The following is a 27,231-nucleotide window of genomic DNA, read 5'->3' on the forward strand; positions in this document are numbered from 1 at the left end:
AAGAAAGAAAGAGAAAGAAAAAGAAAGAAAGAAAAGAAAGAAAGAAAAAAATTATGTGTGTATATATAAAACTAGAGAGGCAATGGGTGAAGGCCAGGGTCTCTGCCACCTGGGACAATCCAGGAGTAGCCACAGCCTGAGTCTCTGGCTGCTCAGGCAGGATACTTGTCCTGACCATACTACCATGATTGGAGAGGCCATTCACAGGATGTTCTGGGAAATCCCCTATTTCAAATATTCTGTTCCCAGTTCTCCTGAAATGTAATGGAATGCTCAACAGTGCAGCATATAGACAGCTGGTTACAGCTGGAAGTCCTACGAAGGTCTCCCTTCTGACCCATGCAGGATCCATGCGGAATCCCAGGGGAAGTTGGAGTCCTTCAGAATCCCTGTCAGGCAACAGCCTCCCCAACCACCAAGGTGCTGGGATCACATGTATAAAGTGGTGTGGAAATGCAGATACATTCTCACCCAAACCAAAGCAAGGACACAGGTTGGGGTGGAGGGAACAGGGGTGACAGAGAGGCTGGCCTGGTGGAAGTGCCTCGGAAAGCCTTTCTAGAGAAACTAGGTGGTGGGTCTGCTCACCCATAAGCAGCTTCTCATGCAGTTCTCTCATCTCCGGGGTAAGGAAGAGTTTGCTTTGTGGCCTGGCAAGAAGTTCTGCGGGCTAGCAGTTTATTTATAATCCAGTGCAAGTGAAATTTCTCTTCTCCAAAAATCTCATCTTGGAGAACAATTATCCAGCCCCCCCTCCAAGTTCCCCCACCCCCCAACTTCCTCCTCCCCCTTCCAGGAAAGTCAGACAGGCTTTCATTGTTCCAGGTGAGCGGTGGTGACATAAGAGGATGATGCCAGGCTGTGTAGGTGGAGGGAAGGGGCTGACAAAATGCTGGAATCTGATTCAGCGGGGAGAAAAGAGCACCACCAAACACAGAGTTCTGCTTTCCACCCAGCACAGGTGAGGGGCGGGCTTTCCTCATGCCTCTCCACCCACGCACGAACCTCCTCCCTCCCTCCAGGCCTCACCTCCAGGGCCCATTTTAGGTCTGCTGAATTTGGAAGGAAAACAGGAAAGCTCAAGAGAAAGTGAAACTGCCATTATCCTGCTTACCTAACCTCGACTTGGTAGTGCAACCCGCTCTGGGGCTGTGTCGGTGTGTGTGGAAGGCCCAGGCACCCCGCGTGTGCCCAGGGCAGAGGGGTGCCCTGGAGCTGCTCAGGACAGGTACCCCAGCAGGGATTTGGGGGGCCCCAGAGGCTACCCCACAGACGGCCTGCTGAGAAAGGCAGGGAGCAACAATGGGTGGAGCACAGTCCTGGAAGTCGGGGGGCCCGGGGGACTAGCCTTGTGACTTTGGGCAAGTCACAGTACCTACTGGGATCTCAAAGCCCTCATCTCTAAAATGGAGTGAAGGTCACCTGCTAATAAGATACCGGTGCAAACATGCTCCCCACGTAAAGCCCCGTAGCTGGGCTGGCCATGCCGTGAGTGGCTTGGTGCGGTGAGAACTGGCTGAAAGCCCCGTGGGGCTGGCCAGGCCTCCTCCGGCTCCCTAGCACATCCTCCTCCTCCGGGACGGGACGGGGCTGACACACAGCAGGCACTCATAAATGCTTGCTAAATGAATAAATGGATGAAAAGGAAGTTGAGGGCTGCCGGGCTCTTTCAAGGCCTTGAATATTCCAGGTCACCTCAGAAGACAGTCCAGGCCCCTAGCAGTCTTTGCTTCAGACACTGAGCACACAGCCCAAGGCAGGAGATGGGGGGGTACAGGACCCCCATCCACAAGGCTGCCAAGGCCTGAGTTAGAATTAAACGAAACGCAGATGACACAGCGAAAGACAGACGAACAGCACTAACGGCCATAACAGTAAAGGCCTAGAGGTGGTTTCCAGCAGGGAGATGAGCCGTGAGACAAGTCTGTGTGTCCCAGCAAGTGGGGTGCAAGCTCAGTTGGGCTGGGAACTGGATCTGGATGTAGTGTTGGGGAGTCCCTTCCTGGCTGGCTGACCATGGGTCTGTCCCTCAGAAATCCTCGGAGGCTGAGCCCGTGAGGGGAGAAATAATGTGGAAAATGGCGTTGTGGCGAGGCTGGGTGAACAGCGAAGGACCTGGATTATGGCAGGCCCAACCCTTCTCCTCCCTGGATCGGCTACCTCCGCAAGTCCTCTTGGGGCCCAGGAAGTTTCTCCTTACGTAAAACAGGAGACTCCCAGCTGCTTCCCAAGGGCCCTGACATCCTGGGAGCCCCTCTCTGTAGTGTGACCCAGCGTATCAGAGAGAAAACCAAGAGTTGGCCCCGGTCCAGTCGCCACTCATTCCCAGCCATCCTGCTAACAAGGGGCAGGAAGGGCGCCTAGGGCTGGCACTGAGGCCATGAGGTATGAAGAGTTAGAGGTAAGTCTTCCCCAGGGCGAAGGGAAACATATCCTGGGTGCCGAGGGGTGGGCCATTAAACTCAGCCATTACTGGTGCATGCCTATAAAAAGCACCCCGTAGGATGAGTGTGGCAGACATTCATTTGCAGACTGCCCTCCCCACCCCTCTACCCTCCAGAAACATAGTCTCAGCTTGAGGTCCACCTGGTGAGCTCTAGATGATCACACTACCACCTCTTACCACATCCCTTTGGAGTAGATCACTGATACTAATTTTTTATTTTAAAAAAATCCATTTTTTTAAAGGCTATAGCAGAGACTGGTTGTGGTCTACCTAAATTTATTCTCCCTTTCTTCCAAAACAACACCCAAGTAGCTGGGCACACAGCTGCTCAGATCAAAGGGGCGTGAGTGGAAGTGATATGTACGACTCTCCATCATCAGACCTAGACCAGCACCTTTTAGCACTTTCTTGCGGACCGGAACGTGGATGGGCTCCGAACCCAGCTCTGACCAAACAGATGGGGATAATGTCCTTGTAGGTGAGAACAACCCCACAGAACTGGACCAGGTCACTTCGACTCTAATTACCTGAGAAAGAAAGAAACTCATCTCCTTAAAGCCACTGTGTCTTGGCGTCTGTGTGTTATACAGCTTAGCTTTGACCTCAACTTAAAGAACAGCAAACAGCAGAGGTTTCTAGATCTGAGCATCCAACAGCAGCCTGAGCCCATCCTGCCTCCTCCTCTCCTAATACTTGCTCCCGTGCAGAAGGGAGAAGCCACGACACACAGAGCGTGTAAGATGAAGGCAGGCAGGATGGGGCTGGAAGTGTGAACACGGGAAGGCCACTTGAGAAACGGTGCACAGTTTCCGAGGTAGTGGTCCTGACAAGAGCTGGGCCCGAGCCCAGACGCCAGAGCAGAGACAAAGCAGACAGAGTGCCTGGGCTCTCAAGGGTGGAAGGAGGTGCAGTGGCTACACTCGGCAAGCTGGGAAACAGAGGCCCAGAGGGATGAAGGAGCAGGTTTCTGCGTTATCTCAAGGAGGTGAAGCATAGCATGGGGAAAGTCCGTGAGAGCTGATGTCTGAAGACCTGGGTTCAGGTCTCAGCTCAGTTACTTATTAGATGAGTGGTGTTCACTGAGTAACGTCCCTAGTCAGCCCAAGATTCTTCTACAAAAGAAGGATGTACTATCTACTTCTCAGGTCCTGTTGATAAACTAAATAGGGCAATAATATAAAATGTCCAAAAAGCAGTTATCTTCCACTGCCTAACTGGGTTTAGATACAGTGAAAGCAAGAAACCGAGAACCCCAACCAATCTATCCCCAGTCCCTGAGGGTAGGTAGGAGGGAGGGGAAGGACATCGATTGGTATTTGTCAAGTGTCTTGAAGCCCCAGGAACGCTGCTGGGTGCTTTTCCCAGAGCATCTCCCAGGGAGGGTGACACATGACCAGACTTGGCGGGGGTTCTGGCCTGGGGCCCTACAGCATTGTGCACTTGCCACCCGGGCTCAGAGGATGGGCAAGGGCTGGGGGCAGAACTGCTGTTCCCATGCCTCTTGGGCAGCAGCTCAGGGGCTCCACCCATGAGAAGAGGCCTCCAAAGATAGGGACTGCCCCTGCTGGAGAAGGGGCTCCTCGCCTCCGTCCAGAGGCCTCTTCAGGCTCTTGCCTGGGGACAACAGCCCTTCACTAGAGAGTCCACATGTCCTTTTCCTAAAAGCGGGTTGCTGGGAGGCATTTGGAGAGCCTCTAACTCAGGAATGAAAACAAAGACCCAAGCTTCTCCAGAGGCTCTCAGCGAGCTGCCAGGCCTGGGCCAGCACAGGCTCTAGAACACGTTGTGCTCCTGTCTGATGGGCCCTCAGCATTTCCATACGCAAATGCAGGAAGGCGAAAGTTGTCTGAGTGCCCCACCTCAGGAGCAGCCAGGCCTTGGGTTCCGACTGAACTGGGGGGACAGTGAGGGATCTTGCAGAGGTTGAGGCGGCAAAGTCCCTGAGGTCTGTGGTGGGACTAGAAGCGCCCACAGTTACTCTCTTGTCCTTCAGCCTGTCTTCCTCTTTCTCTTCTACAACTCAAATTCCTTTCTTTCTTCCCAAAATTAATTGAGTTGGTGGAGGAAAGTGAACAGAAACTCAGCCCTGGCCTGGCCCCGTAGGCTGTCCCTGATAGCCCCAGCAGCACCCTCTGATGAGCCTACCACACAGACCCTCGGGCTCTCGACCCGTCTGGCCAGTGTCCCTCTGCCGAGGGGCATGTCCAGGATCCTTTGTCTTCTCCTAAAGATGACCTCCTGTGCCAGCCTAAAGCCCTGCCTCTCCCTTAGTTCACCCCCCTGTTCCCTGCTACCACACTGACCTCTCTTAGTCCCAGCTGCTTATACCGACCCCAACCCCACTGTGGCAAGCCCTCCCCTCCTCACCTCTCCCCAAAGACTCAGCACACTCTGCTCTGACCCCCAGAACATGGGCATTTCCCAGGGATGCCGTGGGATCCAGGAAAACATCATGAAGGCCTGTAGGGCAGAATCTCAACCCCCGAAAGACATCGCCATCCTGAGAGCACCCAGACCAGAGGAGCCCAGAGAGTGCTTTCTTCTCCCCATCTGGAGGAAACAGAGTCCCTCCCAGGCCTGAGGTGGATGGAAAGAGCCCGAGTCCTCAGCAAGGCAGGCTGGAGTGGAAGCCAAGACAGCCATACCAGATGCTCTCATTCCCGGGCCATGTGCCTGTACCTGGGATGACAGAGCGTGACAACTCGAGAGGAGAGGAACGCAGCAGCCCACACCCAGCCACCAAACCCTCCCCCCGAAAAGCCCTGCCCCCCACCAGCAACAAGGGCAGGAAAGCCCAAGCAGGCTCTTGGCTGGCATCAGCCATTCCTGATGGTCTGCTGTGGATCAGGGTCTGCACCAAGGAAGCCACCATGGGAAGGAAGCCTGGGGTGCAGCCTTTGTAGTCAGTCCCCTACCTGAAGCAAACGATCGCTCCCCTCATCCATCAGCTTTGCAAGTCTGAATGCTTGCCAGCAGGGCTTGCTTAAAGAGGGCCACAGCTACAGCAGAAAGCAGAGCCTGACAAATCTTCCGTGGACCCTGGAGCAGCTGAGTCCTGACCAGCAGAGGGGAGGGCACAGGTGCTCAGAAACGTGGGCACTGCCACACTTGGCCCCGGGTTCTCTCCTGGTCAGTTAAGGTCTTCACGCTGAGAAGTATCCATAGCAAATTACCATGGGGTCGGCCAGGTAGCGCTCCGGGTGCCAAGACCACATCACACAGAGCCTCAGAACCCCACACAGTGCCTGGCACGTGGCAGGCACTTATAAACATTTGGTGAGGAGGAGAATGGGCAAACATGTCAAGGAATGACTGGCTCATCTTAACCACGGCCATTTCTAGGCAGCGGATACGTACACAAGGAATACAAACCGATTTGACCTCAGTATGAGCTCAAAATAATTAAGAAAGGAAGTCTGCTACAAATCATCCAGTGCATTCCAAACTATCAAATGCATTTAGAAATTCTCTGCTGCTTGGCATTAACCATGCCCACTGGCTTCCTTGCTTAATGCAGCTAACTGGACTAACACCCAGGGGGTGGGGAACTCTCTTGGAGCCTACGAGTCTCAGCTGGGCTGCTCCAGGAGCCAGAACAGGACTGGGAAAACGAGGGCTGAGAGAGGGCCAGACTTTCCCCACCCCACCCCAGGTCTCACAGCAGCAATGCCGCCCCCCTCATCCGGAAGGGCCCTGGGAGCTGGGACAGAGGTCCTTGTGAGTGCCGCAAGGGCTAGCACAAGCCACCTAAGCCAAAACAAAGCTGCTGCCTGGCACTTGCAGGGCTGGTCCAGCTTGCATCAGTGACACTCACTGAGTGGTGGAATTTGGCCAGGAGCTCCCCGGTAGCACAGGATCAGGCCTGAGGGAGCACAGGCCCTGGGCTGGAGTCCAATCCCATTTCTACTGCAGTCACTGGGGAACCTTAGGACACATCTCTTGACCTTTTGGTGCCTATAAAATTAGGATAGGACCTCTCTGTGTTTTTTGATGGAGACGTTTCTACTGACGGTTACGGTCAACTCCCAACTATCCTATTAAAGGAATCAAATCAGTGTGGCTGGCCCCACGAGACATGCTACAGACATTCAAGATGGGGCTCCTGCTCAAGGCACTCTCAGCTAAGGTGGAGAGCACTGGAGAAACCACACGAATAGACGATGAAGAGCAAGATGGCTGGGTTCCGAACGCAGATGTCTCCCATGGGCCCCAGAGGCCAAGACAGGCTTCAGGGAGGGGCGAGGCTTGTGTGTGGAGCTGAACAGAATTTGGATAGAGAGGGGAAATTTTCACATCAAAGTGACAAGCTTGAAAAATCATAGCATGGCCAGTGTGGTGAAGAGGCCACCCAGCAGGATCAGAAAGTGACGGGAGGGTGCTGCGTATTCGAGGAGCCCAGATGATGAGCCACGGTCTACCCCAACGGGAAGCTTGGCATCACCGCCAACAGGGAGCCACCGCAGACGGGGGTGGGGGTGGGGAGGAGGAGTTCCACGATGAGACGATGTTTAATAACAACTAGTGTCTGCCGAGCGCTTACAGTGTGCAGGGGTAACCTCATCTGATCCTCATGACAGCCCGATGGGGCGGGTCCAGTTAGAATTCCCATTTTATGGACGAAGAAAATGAGGCACAGCAAGGTTAGGCAACTTGCTCCAGGCCACCCAGCGAGGAAGGGGCTAGCCATCAGGCAACCCTGCTCCTCACCACCACCGAGAAGGAGAACCATCTGTCTCTAGTTGCAAAGAAAGGCAGGCCCAAAGAGGTCTGCAGGCTGGGAATACTGCCGCACCGGGAGGACGAGCGTAAGGATGGGCTGTGGCGGAGAGACGACTCCAGGAGATTCCGTGAGCGGAGGACTGAAAACACAACTGACCGACCCCCACCAGGCCCCGGGAGACCTGAATGCCCAGGGGACCTAGGACAGAGATGGGAAACTTGAGAAGCGCACCAGTTACGGGGCAGACGAGCCGGGACTGAAGAGGGGAGAGTCGCCCACATGGCAGACCCTGGGGCGTCTCTCCTTGTCAGGGAGTTGGGCTCCCACTCGGCCTAACCGCACCTTCAGCCGGGCTTTTCCAAGTTAGCCCCACCCTCTCTCTGCCTCCTCCCCCAGTGACACCTCCACCCCTACCAGAGTCCCTTCTCCAGGGCAGCACATCTGTTCCCAGGGGAAACAGCCCAGATCTGGTTAGTGTCTGTCTGTTCGCAGCCACGGAGTCCAAAGTGGGAGACTGATTATGTCCAAGTCTCTGTGTGTGAAAGCATGCACGTAGGTATCAAGATCCTGCAGATATAAACAGCTCTACCTCTGAGAAGGAAGCACACTCTCATTGTTCCTCAGTGGACGACAAACAGAGATAAACCAGGCGCGGAGCTTTCCTAGGTTCTGCGGCCAGTAATCTCAGCCAAGAGGGCTTTCCACAGGGTGTCCTTCCTGGAAACTCTGGGCCCCCACAGTCAAGTGTCAAGGCGTCACCCCAACATCACCCCAGCCTATCCTGTCTCTGGGCTCAGCCACTCATCTGAGACAGGCCCCCCCTGTTCCCGGTTTTCAGAGCAATCTGGAGAAGGAAGGCTATTTACAACCTAAGGTCAGCAGGTACCATCTTGCTTTTCTGAGAAAGAATTGTCTGCAGTTAAGAGTTTGCCCCAAGAATGCATGAGGGGCCAGAGGGGTGAGAGGCCTCTGGCAGGCCGGCTATTCCAAGGGCTGATTTCATCCTTCAGTGTTGCCCAGGGCCCCACTGCGTGCTGGGCATCTGGCATCTGGGGATGCTGGACGGGGCACTCACACGACATGTGGAAGGCTAGGAGTGAACACCTTGCTCATCTGTCCATGTCAGCATCTGTTCTGGTGATTCTTAGGCACTTGCCATGAGGAAGTCCAGCAGAGTTCCATAGCCGGGCTCCCTGCAGGCCTTCAGAGTAATAGTGGGAGTCCTGGTGGCGACAGTGACGTGGGGGTTCTTCACTCAAAGGTTGAATTCTCTCATGGCTGTTTGGGGGGGGTGTGTGCAGCAGACTTGGGAGTGCAAGGCACGGGGCTGCAGTGGGGTACGGGGGGACTCATGGACTGCTTAGAGGTTCTGCCTGTTTTAGTGGGACTATGACTAAGGTGGCCCTCAGTTTGGAGGCCCACTGGATCAAAGAACAAGGAAACACCCTGAGTGCAGCCAAGGTGGTCGCAGTTAAGCTAAGCAGGCTCTGGACCCTGGCACTTCTGTAAGAGAAATCAGAATTTCTTCTGAGGATTATAAGTTCTCTCTACCCAAGGCCAGGGTCTCCCAGTCCAGGCCATTCGTTTTTGAGAACCACCTCATTAGTGGGAGGAGACTTTGGTTTCTAGAGGCCTTTTGTCCAATAGAGGCCTCAGGACATGACCTGCTAAGGGGAAATCACAGTCAATGGCCAGCCTGCCTACCATGTGCATGCCCAGTGGGATCTAAAACACCTAACAACAAACACCTCAAACTTAGCGCCACGGGCCGCCAGAGCAAAGGTGGCCAAGTGAGCTAAGAGAATGCGGTGGTCAGGAGGAGAGCCTGGAGAAGAGAAGTCTGGACAGCAGGTGGGAGGAAGCAGCGCCAAGCCCTCAGCAAGAAAAGGACAGGAAGAACATGTTTCACTGAAATATTCCCCAAGCCTAATTTTAGACAATAGCTCCTTTCTCTATCAGCATTCTTCCCAGAATTAGGATTCGCATCTGGTGCATTCCCGTCATCCCCTGGGGAAATTTCATCCTCTGGCGTTTCAAGCATGGAGTGCTCTTTATCTGTGCTGACGCAGACCAATGGAGAGACATGCCCCAGCAAGAAGGGAACCTCAGCCCATGGCCCTTCTAAAATCGTGCGCGTGTTCACCCACGCAAACACGCACACCTGTCCACCGCCGGCTGACAAGAGCAGAGCAGACGAGAGCTGGAGCTTGACACAGCAGCCAAGATGATCCTTTCAAAACACAGATCTGATCACGTAAACTCCACTTCCTCTCCCACTTCCAGCTGATAACTTCCACGGCTCCTGGAATAAAATCCAGTCTCCTTAACTCAACTACATGTGCGCGTGTCCTCTGCCTATACTTCTGCCTCTCCAGCCTCTTCTCACACTACCTCCTGCCATCACTACCCTTGAGTTCAATCCCCGCTCCAGCCTGCCCCAGGATGTGCTAGTCCCTCACCCAAGAAAACCCCACGCCCACCCTCACCCCTCTCTGCATTGTTACCGTCTACTCTTCCTTTAGATGGCAGCCAAATATTCAATTCCTCTGAAAAGCCTTTTCTGACCTCCCAAAGTGGCTGGGACCTCCCCCTAGCAGCCACCACAGGCCCACGTCTTCCTCCCTTTCGTGCTGAGTACGAGGGGGAGGTTACCATTGCCAATGTGACTTCTCATCAGAGAACCACTTCCCTACTAGACGGGCAGCTCCATAAAGGCAAAGCCCATCTGCTCACGGTGAAACATCAACGCCTAGCACGGTGCCTGGCACAGAATAAATGCTCAAGAAACACTGAATGAATGAATGAATGAATGAGTGAATGAATGAATGAATAAGAATAACCAGGTCTGAACTGGGCATCTCCAAAGCTAGATCCACAAATTACACTTGGGAACAAAGCTGAAAAACAGCTGGGGCACCACAGTCACCTGCCCATCTCTTCACCATTGGCCAGGAACCCTTCCTTCTCCAGCGGGGTCACTCAACGCTCATCTTCAAGTTTCAGGCCCCGAAAGGGCTAGACGCTCTCCTTTTTCAGATGAGGAAACACTCGCAGTGCCGAAGATCAGACACCCGGCAGGCGCGCAGCAGGGACCAGCGCCCGGACTGACATGTACTGCGGTGTGGGAACCGGCCAGGCCTTGCCGCAGAGACAAGTACACCCCGGAAGGTCCGTACGAGCTAAGCTCTGGCTCGCTAAAGACACGATACAGGCCAAGTGCTCTGCTCCCTCTGCACCATGTTCCTCTCGGGTCATCGGGGAAAGGCAGAAGAAGGCTGCGGACGGCACAGAGTATCTTCATGGGCCAGTCCCAGACGTGGCACACATTCTGCCCGAGTTCCACAGGCTGCGACTCAGTCAGTCACCGGGCCCCACACTCCCGGTGAGGGAGGCTGTGGGACCCATAAAGAGAGAATGGTGTGGAGAACACATCCCTACCACTGCTCTGCTGCTCCTCACGAGAGCTACTTCCAGCCAGAGCCCTAAAGTGGCCCGTAGCCTCCACTCACCAAGTGGCCCCACGTCCCTCGTGGGAGCACAAAGCTTCCTACCCTGAGATGGTAGACTGACCAGGAACCCAGTCTCCCAAGAGCAGAGAGCCCCCAGGCAGAGACCAGCAAGTGGTCTTCCAGACTGACGTGGGGGCTGAGTGATAATGAAGACCACACCCTAGTGGCCTGACCGTGCCCACCTTACTCCCCAGAGGCTCCAGATGGTCCGGCGGATCCCGTCCTGTGGGGGGCAGCTTGACCCTATCGTGGGAAAGCCCCACTACCATATGGAAACTGGGGGCTCTTATCCTGGTCATCTGCCTGAGATGCCAAGGGAGTGCCAGGGGGAAGAAGCCCCGGCAAAGGAAAGCTACCTGTGGCTCAGGTCCTGGCCCTAGTCGGACTAGTCAAACGTCTTTAGTTGTATATCTTCATGCCTTTGTTTGCCAAAAGGTAAAATGAAGATGCTCAGCACCCCTACCCTATGGCCCAGGGTTAGTGTGCAGATCAAGGAAGAGAAGTGAAAAATGATGTTCAGATAAAAGCAATATCAGTTAATATAGAGTCACCTAAAGCTCGGGGGCGGAGGGGCTTCTCTTTGGCCGTCCTCTGACTCCGCACACCAGGTCTGTGCTGCTGATGCCCTGTCCCACACTCTCATTTTCTGAGCGTCCTAGCCTAGGAAGTCAGGCCGAGATTCTCCAAGCGAAGTGAAATCCTGGCACTGGCTGGCTCCCTTGTTCTACGGTACGTGGACCCGGCATCAGACACGAATGTTCACTTCAAACGTTGCTCTCGCCCGTCACACCGGTGTCCACCGTCTCCAGGCAAGGGAGACAGCACCACTCCTAGGCACTCTGGGATCACATCTGGTCTTATCCCGGCAGAGGTACTGGAGCTGGAGAGTGGGGTTGATATGCGGTGGTGCACGTACAGGGGCCCCAGAGTGGGGGTGGGCAGAGCGGGAGGCGGAGACCTCACGAACCATGCAAGGCTGAGCTTGGGCCAGGGTCCCTAGGACCGACACCTCCCCTCCAGGAGGACGTCGGAGACAATTCTCTGGAAATAACATGGAGTCTCTCCACTCTGGGGAGGGGAGTGTGATGAGGTAAGAAAGGAACAGAAGCGCAGGAGGCGAGAGGCTTCAGGCCCACAGAGCAGGTGGGTTTTCAAGAACTTTGAGAGAATCCAGGAGAGCAATTGCTGCTCCTTGGGGTGGGGGTGCGGAAATGAGGGAGACGGGAAGGGGAGGGGAAGGTGTGAGAAGAGAGTGGGTGAGGCAGACAATGAAGGCTGTCAGGAGAGGCGTGTGCGACAGCTCGGAGCGTGGGACGGGCGTGTGGGTGAGGGTGGGGTCGCCTCACGGGGGCTCCGAGCAGCAGGGGGTGCTCGGCAACTGCAAACGTGAGAACCCCAGCCAGGGCCCCAGGTCTCAGCCAGCTTCTGATCAGACTGCCCGAACGACAGCCTCCAAAAGTTTCTGAAACTGCGTTTGTCTTTCTGTTTAAGGAGCTCACCAGGGGTTTCTACGTGAACTTCAGTAGATTGTCCTCACTTTGGCAGAAGAGACAGACTCAAAAGAGAAACCAGCGCAACCCCAGGCCGCACAGATGAAATAACAGATGTGGAGTCGGAATTTAAATCGGGTCCTTTTAGCCCCAGAGGACACTGCCAGATATCCCGGGGTCTGAATGCCCCCCCCCTAACAATGAGTCAGACTTTCTTAGCTGGGGCTCCTTCCCTACCTAATTAGAGGGAATTCTTCCCTTGCCTGGCCTCTGAAACCGTGAGTCCAGGTTTGAACATTCTGGTCTCCTAGGAAAAGAGAAGCCAGAAAAATCCCAGTTACAGTTACCAATGCCATCAGCATGATTATCAACCACAAACATGTATGGGGAGCCATGAAAATGGGCAAGAAGCTGAAGTTGGTGAGTGGGAAAATGATGATAATGCCCTCCACCTTCAAGTGGATATTCTGCTCCCTACAGGCAAAACCAAGCTCTGAGCACCGGCGTTCGGGGATTGCAGATCCTGGGCCCCCCAGAGGAGGAAGTGCCGAGAAGAGGTGCGTGGGATCTGGGCAACGAGCTTTGTCAGCCTCATTTACCAATCTAAACCATGGGCTACAAACTGCCTACCACCTGGCCCTTTACACACAGTCCCTGCTGGCGGGCTCTCCCGGAGTCTGAAATCAGGACAGGCATGCACCCGCAGTGCCAGGGCCTGGGGTCCCCACCTCTGAGCCCCCTCAGATACCCTCCACCCCCCACAAGAAGTGCAAACAGCAAGTCCCCCCCATGGGGCATCCCCTCTGCCCATGGCAAGTACCTGACTGGGCATCAGTCTCCTAGTCTGTGGAACGAAGATACCCTTTAGGTTGGCGCGAGGATGGAGTGAGTCTCTATGTTGGAAAGTGCTAATTGTGCCAGTCAAGACTGTCGCCAACACTATTACTGTCTGAGAAAGGGATGGACAGAGATGGAGCCCAGAGAGGCATGTCTTTCCCCTGTCCTTCCCCTCCCTCTGCTTCTCCGGGACAGGGAGGCGAGCAGGAGCTCACAATTAGCACTATCCGTGAGAGGTCAGGAGTCTGCCCAGGAGATGGCAAGCCTGGGTTCCGTTTCTGGCCTCTCTGCTTCATGGTGTGACTTTGAGCAAGTTGCTGAGACCGTGTGCGCGTCGGCGTCCTCACCTGCAGCCAAGGGACAATAACGGTACTTTCCCCGTGGGGTGCTTTGAGGATTTTATATGCATTAATAAGTGTAAACTGCTAACACATTTTTTTTTTATAAAAAGAGTGTATTATTCTACTCCTCCATTACTGGAGGACAGCAGCTCTCTCCTTTCTACTAAATGCCAAGAATTTTCTCAGAGCTGAGGTCTCAGTCACATTGTGCCAGAATGGTAGGAGGGGAGCTCACCATCTGCTTCAGCCACAAGACCACCGTCTCCATTCTCCTGGGAGTCTTAACCTGTGGCCTGTGCCACAGGTTCTCACAACACCCATCTCAGAAGCCTCTCCCCAGAGGTGCCGGGAAATCAGCTCCGTGGCCGACGTGTTGCCTTGTGGCAGCTCTGCTCGTCGGCCTGGGAGAAGCTGGATGAGGTAGCAGCTGGGCATGCCTCACAAACGTGCAATCTGTGCAGCCGCTCAGTTTAGTGCTCTGCTGTATTCATCTCAAAATTCTCAATGCTTTTTGAACAGGGGGCCCCGCATTTTCATTTTGCACTGGGCCCCACAAATAATGTAGCAAGTTTGGCAGGCCTCTCTACCTGTCTCCCGGTGGCTTCTCCTATCACCCCAGGCTCCATGTGTGCAATCTTTCCTCCATGTCAGGGCTCACCTGGATGCCTAAAGCTGCTCTCCACCTTCCACCCTTGCCCCCTACAGTCTCTTTTCAACAAAGCAACCAGAGGGTCCTTTTGAAACAGGAGTCAGAATCATGCCACCCCTTGCTCAAACCCTGTAGTAGTTCCCATTGCACGCAGAGTAAAAGGCAGGACCAAGTCCTGACAGGGGCCCTTTCAGGCCCTTCACAGTCTGCATCCTTCCCTTCCCTCACTGACTTCTTATCTGGGGTCCTCCCTCTGCCCCCCCGCCACCCCCCCACTCCAGCCACACTGGTCTCCTTGCTCTTCTGCAAAAAGGCCACCAGGCACATTCCCACCCCAGGGCCTTTGCTCGGATTGTTCCCTCTGTGTGGGATGCTCTTATCTCAGATATCCTTTCCGGACAGAGGACCAAACAGCCCTTTAAGGCCAGAAAAGTCCTCTAAAATCATCTCTATGCCCTCGTCCCCAGGTTGGGCTACACTTAATCTGGTCTTTAAAAAAAGCATGGAGCATTGGCGAGAATGTGGAGAAATTGGCACCCTGGTGCATGGCGGGGGGGGGGGCATGTAAAATAGTGCAGCCACTATGGAAAACAGTATGACAGTTCCTCACAAAATGAAACATAGAATTACCACGGGTTCCAGTAATTTCACCTTGGGGTATACACCCCAAAGAACTGAAAGCAGAGACTCAAAGAGATATTTGTTCACCCATGTTCACAGCAGCATTACTCACCACAGCCAAAATGTGGAAACAACCCAAATGTCCCCAGGTGGATGGATGAACAAAATGTGGTACATGCACACAATGGAATATTATTCAGCCTTAGAAAGGAAGGAAATTCTGACCCATGTGACAAGATGGATAAACTTCACAGAAATTACACTAAGTGAAATAAGCCAGACACAAAAGGACAGGCGTCATGTGATTCAACTTATATGAGGCAGAATTCATTGAGACAGAAACTAGGATAGTGGTTACCAGGGGCCGGGGGCAAGGAGGAATGGGGAGTTGTTATTTAATAGGTACAGAGTCTCTGCTTAGTACGATGAAAAAGTTCTGGAAATGGCTGGTGGTGATGGTTGCACAACCTGGTGAATGTGCTGACTGCCACTGAATTGTACACTTACAAATGGTTAAAATAACAAACTTTATGTTGTGTATATTTCACCAGAAGAAGAAAAAAGCATGAAGATAGAAGATTCAATTGAATTTGGAATCCACTCTGGGCCCCGGACTCCTTTCTGGACTCATTAGCCTCTTCCACAGCCACCCCAGGGTCTGATGCTGATCTCGGGTGACAGTGACCACCATGCACAAGGGGCGGCTGAGTCTTGGTCCTGTCCTGGAGAGGGAAGGGGCTGCTCTGGCTCTGATGCACCCCCTAGTGACACTGAGTGCAAGGGACTCTCAGACCCAGATACACACGCACAGCCCGGGCCACTGTCGAAGACGGACCCTGTGAATAGACGGAAAGCTCAAAGGAAAAAAGCAGTCTCCGGGGAGGCATTGGGGAAACTGAATTCTGTCTCCAGTGCTGTGGATTCCATGAAAGCCCCGTGGAAGGGCAGGCAGCGACCACAGCGCGAGACAAGAAGGAAGGGAGGAAACCTCTGTCCTCTGCAGCCCAGCCCAGCAGCTGCCCCCATGGCCGCTCAGGAATGCGAAGTGGATCAGCACAGCCTCGCACCTGGAGCAAGCTCCAAAACTCTCGGCTCTCCAGGCCTGGCCTTCCCGACAACTGACAAGGCTGAGGGGGAGAGAGGAACTCTTCTGGCCTCCTGGGGAGTTGGAGATGCTCACAGCTCTGCCCCACAACCCCAGGGTGGCATGGGGCGGGGCTGCCGGGGCTGAGCTCCAGGTTCCCACCTTCCTGGAGAAGGCCAAACTCTTCAGGGAGAGGAATGCCAGATGAAGAAGTGCCCGCTTACTGGGCTAATTTTAGGCTCACAGCAGCGGCCCTGGCAGCAGCAGCTCCCTGCACGAAGCCCCCTGTACCACTCAGCTAAGGAGGTTGAAACTCTGGGGCCAACCAGAAGGAAAAGAAAAGAGGCACAGGCACGCACCCCCATCCACATGCACGTGCACACATCCCCTTCCTCCAGGTGGGCCTTGGAAATGCTCTTTCCTGCCCTATGAAAGGGAGGGAATTGGTCAACCCTCCTTACTCCCTGCAGCTCTGAACCCAGGAAGGCCCCACCAAATATTATTAACCACATGACCTTATGATTCTGGGGTCGGAGGGCCTGAGGTTGCTAGGCCCCAGGAAGAGACACTGAGGGAGATTTAATAATAAACAGCCTTCAGCTCACAGCTGCAGATGGGACCAGCTGTCTCCTCTGAGAACAGAACAAGAAGCTCAGCAGTACATATTATCAAGGAATTTGGTTGGACTTGAGGATGAATCTTCCAACCAAGAGAAACCTAAAACATAGAGCTGCAGAAGCTCATCCCAGAGCATGACTGTGTCACAAAAAGCTGCCTCTTCTCCTGGGCTAGGTCAAGCGTGGCCCATGTGCAGACAGGGGGGCGCTTAGATGGCCTTTGGAACGCTTGATAACACCTGCTCATCTGCCCTGCATATACATTACTTGGGGTTCAGAGATGTTGAGAGCCTTGCCCCAGGTCACACAGTAGGTAAGGGACAGAGCAGGGCTCTGAAGGCAGGTGTGTCCTTGTAAAGCCTGTCCACATGCACTGTCCTTTCTCTGACCTCAGAACCAAGCTCCCAGGGACTACAAACTGTTCCTTCTTTGTCCCCTCCCCATTAAAGCCACAAGAGCTGGCCTTAAGCCTCGGTGTACCTCTTCTCTCCCAACCTCCCACTCTGAAGCTCAGCTCTGGCACCATCTCTGAGCCCCAGCGTTTCTAATTTGTGGAGCATAGAGGCCACACGCACCACCCCGCTCTTCCTGGAGCCATCCCTGCACCTGTGACCCCTCAGCTGGGAGAAGGAGAGGACAACGGGACCTCAGGGATGCAGGGACCAGGCGGAGGACAAGCCTGCAGGCTCCTTGAAGTCCCTGGGGACCCGCCCCGGTCCTCGAAGTCATAATATTTACAGGGAACACTGAAAAGCCAGCCACCCCGCAGCTCCGGCTGGCTGGCAAGTTACTGAAAACAGCAGATGTCTCTGAACAATGTGAACACAGCCCCCTCTCCTTACTTGGCGCCCTGTTCCGCTCCCAGTAAACAAATAAACAAATAAGTTGCCAGAGCCAAGAAAGCTGCCCTTCCTGCAGAGGTCACCCTCGAGCTGGAGTTGCACCCTCACACTCCATTTAAGAGCACGTCCTTCTAGGGGCAAAAAATGTCTCTCGCAGACACACACACACACACACACACACACACACACACACACACACACAACACCAGTGCTACAATCTATGTGTGTGTATGAGACAGGGTGGGGGGAGAGAGAGAGGCAGGGACAGGGGAAGGAGAAAAGAGAGGGAAGGAATGTCAATAGAGCCAAAATGCTTATTTTATTAAAACCTTTTATAAATAAGCCTCTCTTAGCCCCAGCAAGACATGCAGCGTCAGTGCCAGAAATCGTGACTCGTCGACTTTCTGGAGACCGGGCTGGTGAGACAGAGGTGTGCACAGCAGGGCGGGGGGACCTGCCGGTGTCGCGAATGCATATCCTTGTGCCCTCCAGCCCCCAGAACTGCCACAAGGAGCCCTATCTATCCCCAAGTTGGCTAGAAAAGCCTGAGTCCGAGTCTCACTGCACCGGTACTCACTTACTTGCTGTGTAACTTTGGGCAGCTTACTTAAGCATTCTGTGCCTCAGTTTCTCATCTGTAAAATGGAGAATAACAGTATCTATATTTGAGAGTCGTGGAAATTAGGTATTAACCATCATGACGATGATCCCATTCTCCATTTTTCTTACTTCCCTCTCTACGGTCTACGAAAAGACTTCTTTTGTGGACCCAGCAGAGAATCATCATTACCACCATCTTCCTGTCTTTAATCCCAAGGCAGTTGTCCTTATTGCCATCTTAGAGGCTCAGAGAAGCTTTGCGACTGGCCTGAGGCCATGATGTAAGTGACGGAGCCTGGGGAGGCTTGTCCTAGACACAGAGGCATCAGCCCCGTGGAAAGACTTTCGGAAGACCCAGCCCTCTTCAGAACTCATGGGGCCAAGAGAAAGCGAGGAAAGACACATGGGTGTGCATGAGCCTGGGGCGGCTCAGCTGGGGTAGGCATGGGGGCACAGGGCTGGCTGCCAAGCCAGGTGACTCAGCCTTGACACCTCACACCTCTTGGTGCCCAGAGCCCTGAGTTTCCGAGAGAGGGTCCCCCACAGGATGTTAGCGGCCCAGGACCCTAACTCCCACACTGGTGATCTCTTGACTTCCCAGAACACTGCCACGATGCTCCAGCTCTTTACCCGAGCGTGCTCTCCAGACGGAACTGAAGAGCCCCCAGAACAGGCCTGTCTTCCACTCAGGAGACCATATGTTCCAATCTGCCCAGGATGGTCCTGGCTTATGCCTACTGTTTTGGAGCAATTATTAATGGTGCTCCTTCCCCTTCCCTGTCAAAAGTGTCCCAGGTTTGATGCTCAATTATATGGTCACCATACTCCAACACCGCCCCCCAGGGGGTCTTGAGCCCTGGGCCAAAATCTGCTACCCAAGAGGGCAACCCACCCTCCTTGGGCAGTTCCAAGGACCTTCAAGAAACACTCCTGACTAGCCTCCTCTACTTTCCAGGCTGTAGAAACTTTCTTCCCACGCTGCCTGCCAGTCCCCCCTGCCTTTGACTTCTAGAAGCAGCACAGCTGGGTCTTCTCAGCACAACACAAGTGACCAAAGGTCGGGAGCCTGTCAGTGTGGAAGGCAACTCCAGCAGAAACTGGCCACTCCAGAATAGAGAAGGGAGACAACCAGACACTTCACCTAGCACTGCTTGTGGACACACACGACCCATGAGAAATCACTACATCTTCAGGAAGAGAAAACTCCCTCAAGCTCTAGTCTGCTCGATCGTTCATTCGTTCATTCATTCATTCATTCATTCATTCATTCATTCAGCAAAAATTGATTGAGCATCCATGAGGTTCAAGGCTATGTCCTATAATCAATGAAACCAAAACTCACAAAATTAAAATATACAGAAAACCTAGAGAATTAGGATGGAAATACACACAAACATGTATATATACAGATTTAGTTATCTGTGCTTGTGAGTTGTGAGCTGTCCCAAGAATAATGTGACAATCCCCGGAATCAGGCTTTGAAAATGCATTAGGTGATTTTTTTCAATACATTTACCTCCCTGGTGATGTTTCAGCCCATTGATATTACACTGTTATTTAAATGAGCCTGGATTCTGAGACCTCTTCTACACTCTCAGAAAATACCAAGGGTTGGGAAAGCTAGCCAGGGGGAAAAAAATCAATTCGGCCAAATTCATTGATCTGGGAGTTTGTATTAATTGCCCAGGATGTGACCAGCACTGCAAGAAGCTGGGGGGCAAACCACAGAGGGAATACACAAGGTGAGAGTAATAAAAATATGCAAATCCAACAAACTGCAGAGAGAAACCTGCCTCTGCTGAGGAGGACATTCATCTCAGCCCAGCCCAGCCACAAACACGAGACACTCAAACTAAGTGACAGAGTGACCTCCCTTAAAAAGACCTATTAGCAGATGTAAGAGAGAATTTATCTTCATACAACATTAATTAGACAAACGTACGGAGGCCAGTGGCAGGCCAGGCACTCTGCGAGGGATGGAGAAATCACCAATAAATAACGCCTGTCTTGGATCTTGAGACACACCCAGTCTAGGGGGAGAGAGACAAAGAAAACCAGGGAGATCCCAACAGCTGGGTGAGTGCGGTCCCAGCGGAGCCCCAAGAAAGGAAGGAAAGAGCCCATCCCTGTGTATTGAGGCATGACCCAGGAAGGCTTCCTGGAGGAGGTGATGTTTGACTTGGGCTCAGGAATGCGGAGGAGCAGTGGCAGAGTGGGCAGCAGGAGGGACAGAAAGCATTCCAAGGAAACTTGGAGAGACAGCTATGCAAGCATGCAGGGCAGATGAGGGGAAGCCAATACTGAGGGCTGGAACAACCAAGAAGCAGTATGCTCAGACCTGAGCTATGGAAATGTAGCATTATAGCTGTGTGGCAGACGCACCAAAGAGGGAGGGGGCTGAGTCAGGGCGACCATGTAAGGGCTGTTGCAACGGTGTAGATGAGAGGCAAAGCAGGGCAGATTAGGAGAGAATGCGGGGGGAGGGGAGAGGAATGGTGAGAACATTTCAGAGCTAAAACCATCAGCCCAAGGGACACACAGCCTGGGAGCGACAGACTGCTGGAAATCTGCAAGTGCATCTCCAAAGAGGCCTGGGCCAGAGGGACAGATATGGGGACAATTACTGAATCACAGAGGTAGGCAAGGTCAGCTAGAAGAGAGCCCACTATGGAGCCCTGGGAAACACTTAATGCTCAAAGAGGAAGGAGAGGACCAGAGGCCAAGACAAGAGATGGCTCGCGAGAGAGTGTCAGGAAGGAGACAATGCCAGGCTGACAAGAGGCAGAAGACCAGCAGCGAAGGAGCCTCAACCATGGGACAGCCAGGAGACCCCAAAATGTACAGCAAGAGCCGCTTTCATCCTGGGGGGGGTAGAATTGGGGAGGTTAGGGAGACACACAGGCTGAGAAACACCCTGTGGAGAAGGCTGGTGGTGACAAGGAAGAAAGAGAAGATGGGGACAGAGGGAGGCCTGGGGGAGGAGGAGGGTGGGCTTGTACGCGGGAGGACCTGTGCCCACGCTCAGCACCTAAGGGAGGGAGCCGAGGAGGGAGGAGGCCGAATGAAGGCCAGGAGGGGTGGGACGGAGGGAGGTGGCCTGGAGTGACAGAACAGAGGCCCGGGCAGTGGAGGAAGTGCCCTGGCCAGGGGAAGGTCCTGGGCTGGCTCTGAGAGGCCAGAGACGGTACCCGGGTGGTCAGGTGAGAGAGGGAGGGACAGAGGTTGAAGGGTCTTCAGGCAGGCATGGAGCTCATGTGCCAACAATGAGGGCCCGTTGGTAACACAGGCCTGGGAGCTAGAGAGACGTGGAGAGGGCTCCGGCTGGCCACCGTGGGGAGGAGGATGTGAATAAAACCACAAACCTCATCAAAAGATCCTTGCTAGGAATTCCGGGCCCAGGAGGGGAATCGGCTCAGAAGAGTTAGCAACACAGCTTAAAGAGTTTCCTCCAGGCTAGGATTTGTAGTCCCGTCCCTACGTCTTTCGAGCCCTCTGCCCCCAATACTAATAGGGTACATCTGCACATGGAGAGTTTTCACCAGAGAACTCCCACCCCCCCCTCCCCTCCACACACTCCCTGCACATCACGGCCGAATCCCTGGTCCAGCACAGCCCACATCTGTTTCTTGCTCTCGGCGACGCCCCCAGCCGAGCACCACATGCAGAGAAGCATGGGACAAGCAGATGAGATGGACACTAACCCAGAGGTTAGAAAAACCTATAACTTTCCCCCTCGCTGACCACAGGGTCAACCAACTCTCCCAGAATAAGTACTTCACTATCCGGGGCTCTGAGCAGGATCAACTCCAAAGGAAAGCGAACATGACCTAAACCTAATTTAACAGAGAGTACACAGATGTCCAAGCAGGCCTCCGAGCCCCAAGAAACAAAAGGGACAGAGCATGCTGGGGAGCTTGGCCGGTAGGGAGCTGCAAATGGCCCTGTCCTTCCTCAAGAGCAGCAGGGAGTACAGGTCAGGGCCGAGCCAGAGGGAGGGCCAGGGAAGGGGTCCTGCTCAGGGCTGCACACGAGGGCAGAGCAGGTGGCCCTGGGTGACAGGCGGCTGCCATTCCCGGAATCATCAAGATTCTAGCTTTGGTCGCAGGCTGGGAAGTTGGATGGACACTTAGAGTCATCAACTCAGAGGACAGACCCCCGCCTGTACCCCACTACGCTTTCCTGGCAGACACAGCTCACAGCCAGGCCGGACTTTTATCGTGGCTTGTGGCAAAAGGGGGAAAGAAGAGGGAGCTGGTGGCCTGGAAGACTGCAGTTAGGACAGGTGCATGGCAGCCTCTGGGGTCCGCTAGATCTCCCGGTGCTGTGCCAGTCTTTTTCTCACCCTCCATGCCCTCGCCCTGCATCTTCAAGCCATCCCCCTCCTGCACACGCTGGCGGAATGGGCCACAGATGGCCAGCCTTGCTGGGTGCATTCTGGTTAGCAGGGGCTCTAACTTAGGCATGCACAGGTCGTCTTCAGGAGCCCAGGGCCCCCTAAGATGGTTCTGAGCTTTCTGTGTGTGTGCAGAGGTGCCTTTCCCTACAGGAAGGGTTTATAGCTTTCCTTCGATCTGCAGAGGGGCTGAGACCCAAAGGAGAATAAAAGGTTGTTTTAGGGGACTCAGAGGTGCCATGGAGTAAGGAACAAAGGCTGGGTTGGCCTCTGGTGGCTGTGGGTGAAGCCCCAGGGCAGTCCTGGACCTGGCAGCTGGGCTGCGTAGTCACGTCCCCAGAATGAACTCATCCTGCTCGTTTCTCTGCCTTCACCTGCTCAGGGTGGCAGTCTGAGGTCTGTATCCCTGAGGGCTCATCTCTGTGGTCTGTCCCCTAAAATCTCCCAATGAGAAGGGAGTATTGATTCAAACTTCAACCAAGTACTACAAACAGAGACTCATGGGGGCAAGGTGGGCATTTTGAGGTTTCCCTCCTCCCTGGAATGAGGTGGCCAAAGCTGACTGCAGAAAACCAAAAGCAAACACTACCAGCACACTGTGCTGATTCAGCCTCGGGCAGGAGCCAGCACACTTCCCAGCTGCCCCTCCTGGAGCTCGGGGGGCCGCCCAGCGCACCTGCGCACGAGGCCCAGCTGCCCAAACAGACTAGCCAAGAGGTTCCCGGAAGCTCAAAGAATGTGCAGGCATGCTGATCCCTCCAGGGTGGGATGGAGGAGATAGATGGGAAAGGAAGCAAAAGTGTGCGGGTCTGGGATAAAAAAAAACGAGCTACGTTCTGAGAATCTCTGAGCATGTGCCATCCCCGAGGCTGTTGGGCCACGAAACTAGGCCAAACCCATCCTTCCTAGCCGGTCCATGGTGCTGCTGCCCAGTGAGCACAGACTGTCTAAACACTTCCAGATGTCCTTGAGGGCCATGCAGGAGACAGCAAGTGCAGCTCGGACAAAATAAAGTGAAAGATCATCTCTTGGGAAAGAGAGGCTATAAATTACAATTATGACTTCCCACCCAGCAGGAGGGAGAAACCCCGGTGCTGAGGACGGAGGGTGGACGATGGCATTGCCCTTCCTGAGCGGCAGCCCTCACCCAGCCGAGGAGGCCAAGAAACAATGACTCTCCGGGGGCTGATTCTGGCCATCTCCCTGGTGCAGCCCAGCTCCCACCATCTCCCCTTCCCAAGGTCCCAAGGTCCAAATGCCATGGGATGGAAAGAGGACCAAAATAACCTCAGCCCACGAAATGTGCTCAGCTGTCTCCAGGGCCCGGGGCTCCTGTTAACTCCAAGTGGTGACGCAGGCAGTCCCTTGGGCCTTGGCCCACCCTTGGCATTGCACGACTCCAGGGGATTCATGGTGCAGACTATATATGCATGGCCTCCTCAGCAGGCTGGGGGGCTGTGAGCCACAGCCTTGCAGGCTAATGGGTGGTCAAGTCCTGGCGCGGCCAGTGGCCCTACAACCAGCTCTCCCAGCCATCTGCTCCCAGCTTCCAGACAAGTAGCCCCGCCCCTCCTCTCTGATCCCAGGAGCACCTGCAGTCCCCACCATGCCCCCACCCCCACGGCTTCCCCATCGCGCCGAGACTCTGAGGCCAAGGGCAGGCCGCAGGAGGTGTGCCTGCTCTGGACAGGTACCTCCTCTGTGCATCTAATTTACTTCACGTAATTAAGAAAAATTCACTATGTAGTGGCCGGGGTGGGGGAATCAAGTTACAAAACAGTATATCCTATATTATACTAACGTTGGTTTTAAATGATTAGAAGGACATATAAAAATGTCATAGAATTAAGGGTGATTTCAGTTTCTCCTTTATACTCTCTTTCTAATTTTCCAGATTGTGTTTAAGAGACGTGTATGGCTTTTATGATCAGACAGAGAGAGCTACAAATGCAGTGAAGATTTTTTTTTTTCCCTCAGAGAAACCTTGAATGGATAACTCTGTGAGCTCGAGGGTGGGGAGGAAATCTGCCAGGTGTAATGAAGTCTGAGGAAAAAGTTGAGATGGGCTGGTGCGTGGGGGTGAGGACATGCTCCTTGAGGCGCTCATAAACCCCACTTTTAGAGAACAAGAAGCCATCTCCACCTCTCTTACCTCAGGATGGCGGCCTGAGGCCCAGAGGACATGAAGCTGGCTTTGGCCTGTTAGCCAGGGGGTAGTGGCTAAGCTGAGCCTGAACCCAGCCTCTTGACCCACAGGCACAGGGCACTGATATTTCCCTCCTCTGCATCTCTCTCTGTGCCAGTTTCTCTTTCGCTCTCTCTCTCTCTCTCTCACACACACACACGGACACACACACTGCCCTTCTGCGTCCCACCACCCACCCATAGGACAAGCTATTTTTTGGTGAGGGGAGGATACCAGCATCCTCAGGGAGGTCACCACAGTCTCAAAGGACAGGTGACCCTGACTGCATTGGGCCCGTCAATGGCACCCAGGAGGAAGGCTGTGGGCACTTTGGTGTCTGCATGAGGACACAGTCAAGGCGGACATCTGAGCTGGCACAGACACCCAGGTCCCCACCACCAAAACCTCCGCCCACCAACACATGCTACACCAACACAGTTGTCCGCCAGAGGTGCAAGGGACCACAGGGTTTAGGAGTAAGACAGGCCTTAGTTCAAACCGGTTTACTCGGAGCTGAGCTCTGCGGCCGTGGGCATGTTATTCCTCTTCTCTGAGACCCCATGCAAAATGAGGACAAGGACGTTAACTCCTAGAGGTGCGGTGGTCACATGAGAGCGAGATAACATGTGCAAAGTGCCCATTCGGGCTGGCCCGGCCAGGTGTTCACTAGCTGGCAGCCACTGGGGCCACCAACAGGGGCCCTCTGCAGACCAGCGCCAGACTCCAATGGCTCACCCCCGTTCCAGCTTCCCCTCCTTCCCTCCATCCCTGGCTGCTGAGGGCCCTCGCCGACCACGTACAACAACAGATTTTAAGATGGTAACATTTTAAATGTTTTTCCAACTTTAAAAAAGGTATTTTTTCCCTCTCTTAACTGATTTTGATTTAAAAAATGTTTTCTTACCCAAATCAAAGATAGTAAAATTTTCCCACCTTAACAAATCGACTATTTTTTACTTGATTTTAGATCCTTCTGGGGATCTGATTATTGTTGCATAAAAAGAATGTGTATTTACAGTGGTAGCTCATCCTTCCATAGCACAGCTGAGAACCCAGAAATAACCCAAAAGGCCCCGTATGGGACAAAACAGAGGTCACTTAAGACTGTGCACTCACATTCATGAACTTTACCCACAAGTGATAATCTCAGGTTATCACTAAGTACCTGATAACTGTTAGTTTCTGCAAATTCTAATAATACAGTTGCCAAGCTTGTGCAGTTTAGAAATAGCAAATTAGAAATGGGGGAGGGATAGGTGAAGAGCTGCCTGGGCAGGCACTGTGATAACTCTGAGAAGCGACAAGTGACAGTCTATTAACGAGAAAGAAGACAGATCATGATTTTTTAAAAGTATGCTTAAGTGACCCAAAAGATCCAACAGCTGGGGCTATTTAATATAGGAGCAAACATCCTCACCCCCACCTGCCTACCCTGTTCTGTAGCAGAACATGGTAATTTACTCACACAAGGATTCCCCAAATCACACAGAAAAGGTTATATCAGGGACTACTTAAGGAGGTGGGCAAAATACATAGTTTAGGAAGACATCTATCAAAAATAGTTATAACAGGGGCGCCTGGGTGGTTCAGTTGGTTGAGCGTCTGCCTTCGGCGCAGATCATGATCCCAGGGTCCTGGGATCGAGCCCCCTGCATCGGGCTCTCTGCTCTGTGGGGAGCCTGCTTCTCCCTCTGCCGCTCCCCCTGCTTGTGCTTTCTCTTGGTCTCTCTCTCTGACAAATAAATTAATGAAATCTTTTAAAAATAATTCTAATAATAAATGCTGGCATAAATTCTTAATTATCTAGAAAAAGGCCACACAGAATGGCCTGTTCCCTAAAGGTTCTGGGGAGGAGCAGAGTTGCTGTGCAAACTTCATTTCTTCGTTTTTTTAAGTGAAATTTGCCCTTCGGGCTTTCCCACCTTCCCTGGGCCATGTGTGATAAGTAGAAGGGCTTTCCACTCTCGAGGACACAGACTTCTCTCCACTCACAGGGCCCATCAGACCCATGCCCAGCGTCCACACAGCAACCTCAGTCCGCATCTCCAGGGGCCAAACAGCTAACACATGGGCCACGCAGGGCATGCAATGTCCCCCAAACTGGTCTCCACCGTGGCCCCAGGACATACCCAAACTCCAAGCCCATCCGCCTCCTGTCCCCCAAACCCGCGCACCCACCTCCACGCTGCCTGGCTTCGTCTGCCCTTGGTGCTCCCTCAGCATGCCCCCCAGTGCAGGGCCTGCTACCTCTCTCCCCTCAAAACCCTCATCGGCCTGTTGAAATCCTCGTCACCGGGCAGGCCCTACCTGGGCCTTCCCTTGAGCGCCCTCCCATCCTGCTGCCCGCACACGGGCCTCTCCCACTCTGCTAGATGGTAGCTGAGTGCGGACAGAACCGGCCCGTGGGGTTCCCTCCAGGAACAGCATGGCCTTCAGCACTTCACGGGCATTCAATAAACTTCTGCTGGATTTGAAAACCCGTGTCCACTCCGCAGCAGAGCAGGGGCCCCGCCTTCCAGCGCACACATGGGCGTGCACGCCCGTGGGCACCCTCGCATGCGTGCCTCACCCTTCCCATCACTTTGGGGAAACACACATGATGTGATCTCCCAGAATCAGGAAGGAAGAAAGGAGGTCCAGCTGGGACGGAATTCCCGTTTGCCCACTAAGGACTTCATGCTAATGTTTTTCTCCATAAACTCTAAAAAATAGAAGGACTAAATTTGTCTCTGTCCTGGTGTTCCTGAGAATGGGTGGAACTAGGGTGTAAGGGAAAGGGGCTAAGCCAACAATTTCCTCTGTGCTTTGCCTCACTGACTTTTTCCTTACTCTTTGTTGCGGCACACAGGAGGGTGAAGCACAGAAACATCCAGAATCCCTAGGTCCTTCTTTCCTCC

At 53.6% G+C, this 27,231-nt stretch overlaps 1 protein-coding gene across 4 annotated transcripts in view; it reads right to left on the bottom strand.

The window, feature by feature from the left end:
• Window positions 1-27,231, bottom strand: part of ADCY5 (adenylate cyclase 5) — a 152,887-nt gene that overhangs the window by 79,520 nt on the left and 46,136 nt on the right. Inside the window, exon 1 of one of the 4 annotated variants that reach the window (XM_073894449.1) lies at window positions 5,362-5,418. The exons of the other annotated variants lie outside the window; for them this stretch is intronic. Coding sequence (XP_073750550.1) covers window positions 5,362-5,391 — 30 coding nt within the window. The 5' untranslated portion in view covers window positions 5,392-5,418. Of the gene's footprint in view, window positions 1-5,361; window positions 5,419-27,231 lie in introns of those variants that run through there. 4 annotated transcript variants of the gene reach the window in all.

This window comes from Callorhinus ursinus, unplaced genomic scaffold (assembly GCF_003265705.2).
Source record: "Callorhinus ursinus isolate GAN/ISIS: 27379988/994484 unplaced genomic scaffold, GSC_fseal_2.0 scaffold1, whole genome shotgun sequence".
In the NCBI taxonomy this organism is placed as follows: Eukaryota; Metazoa; Chordata; class Mammalia; order Carnivora; family Otariidae; genus Callorhinus; species Callorhinus ursinus.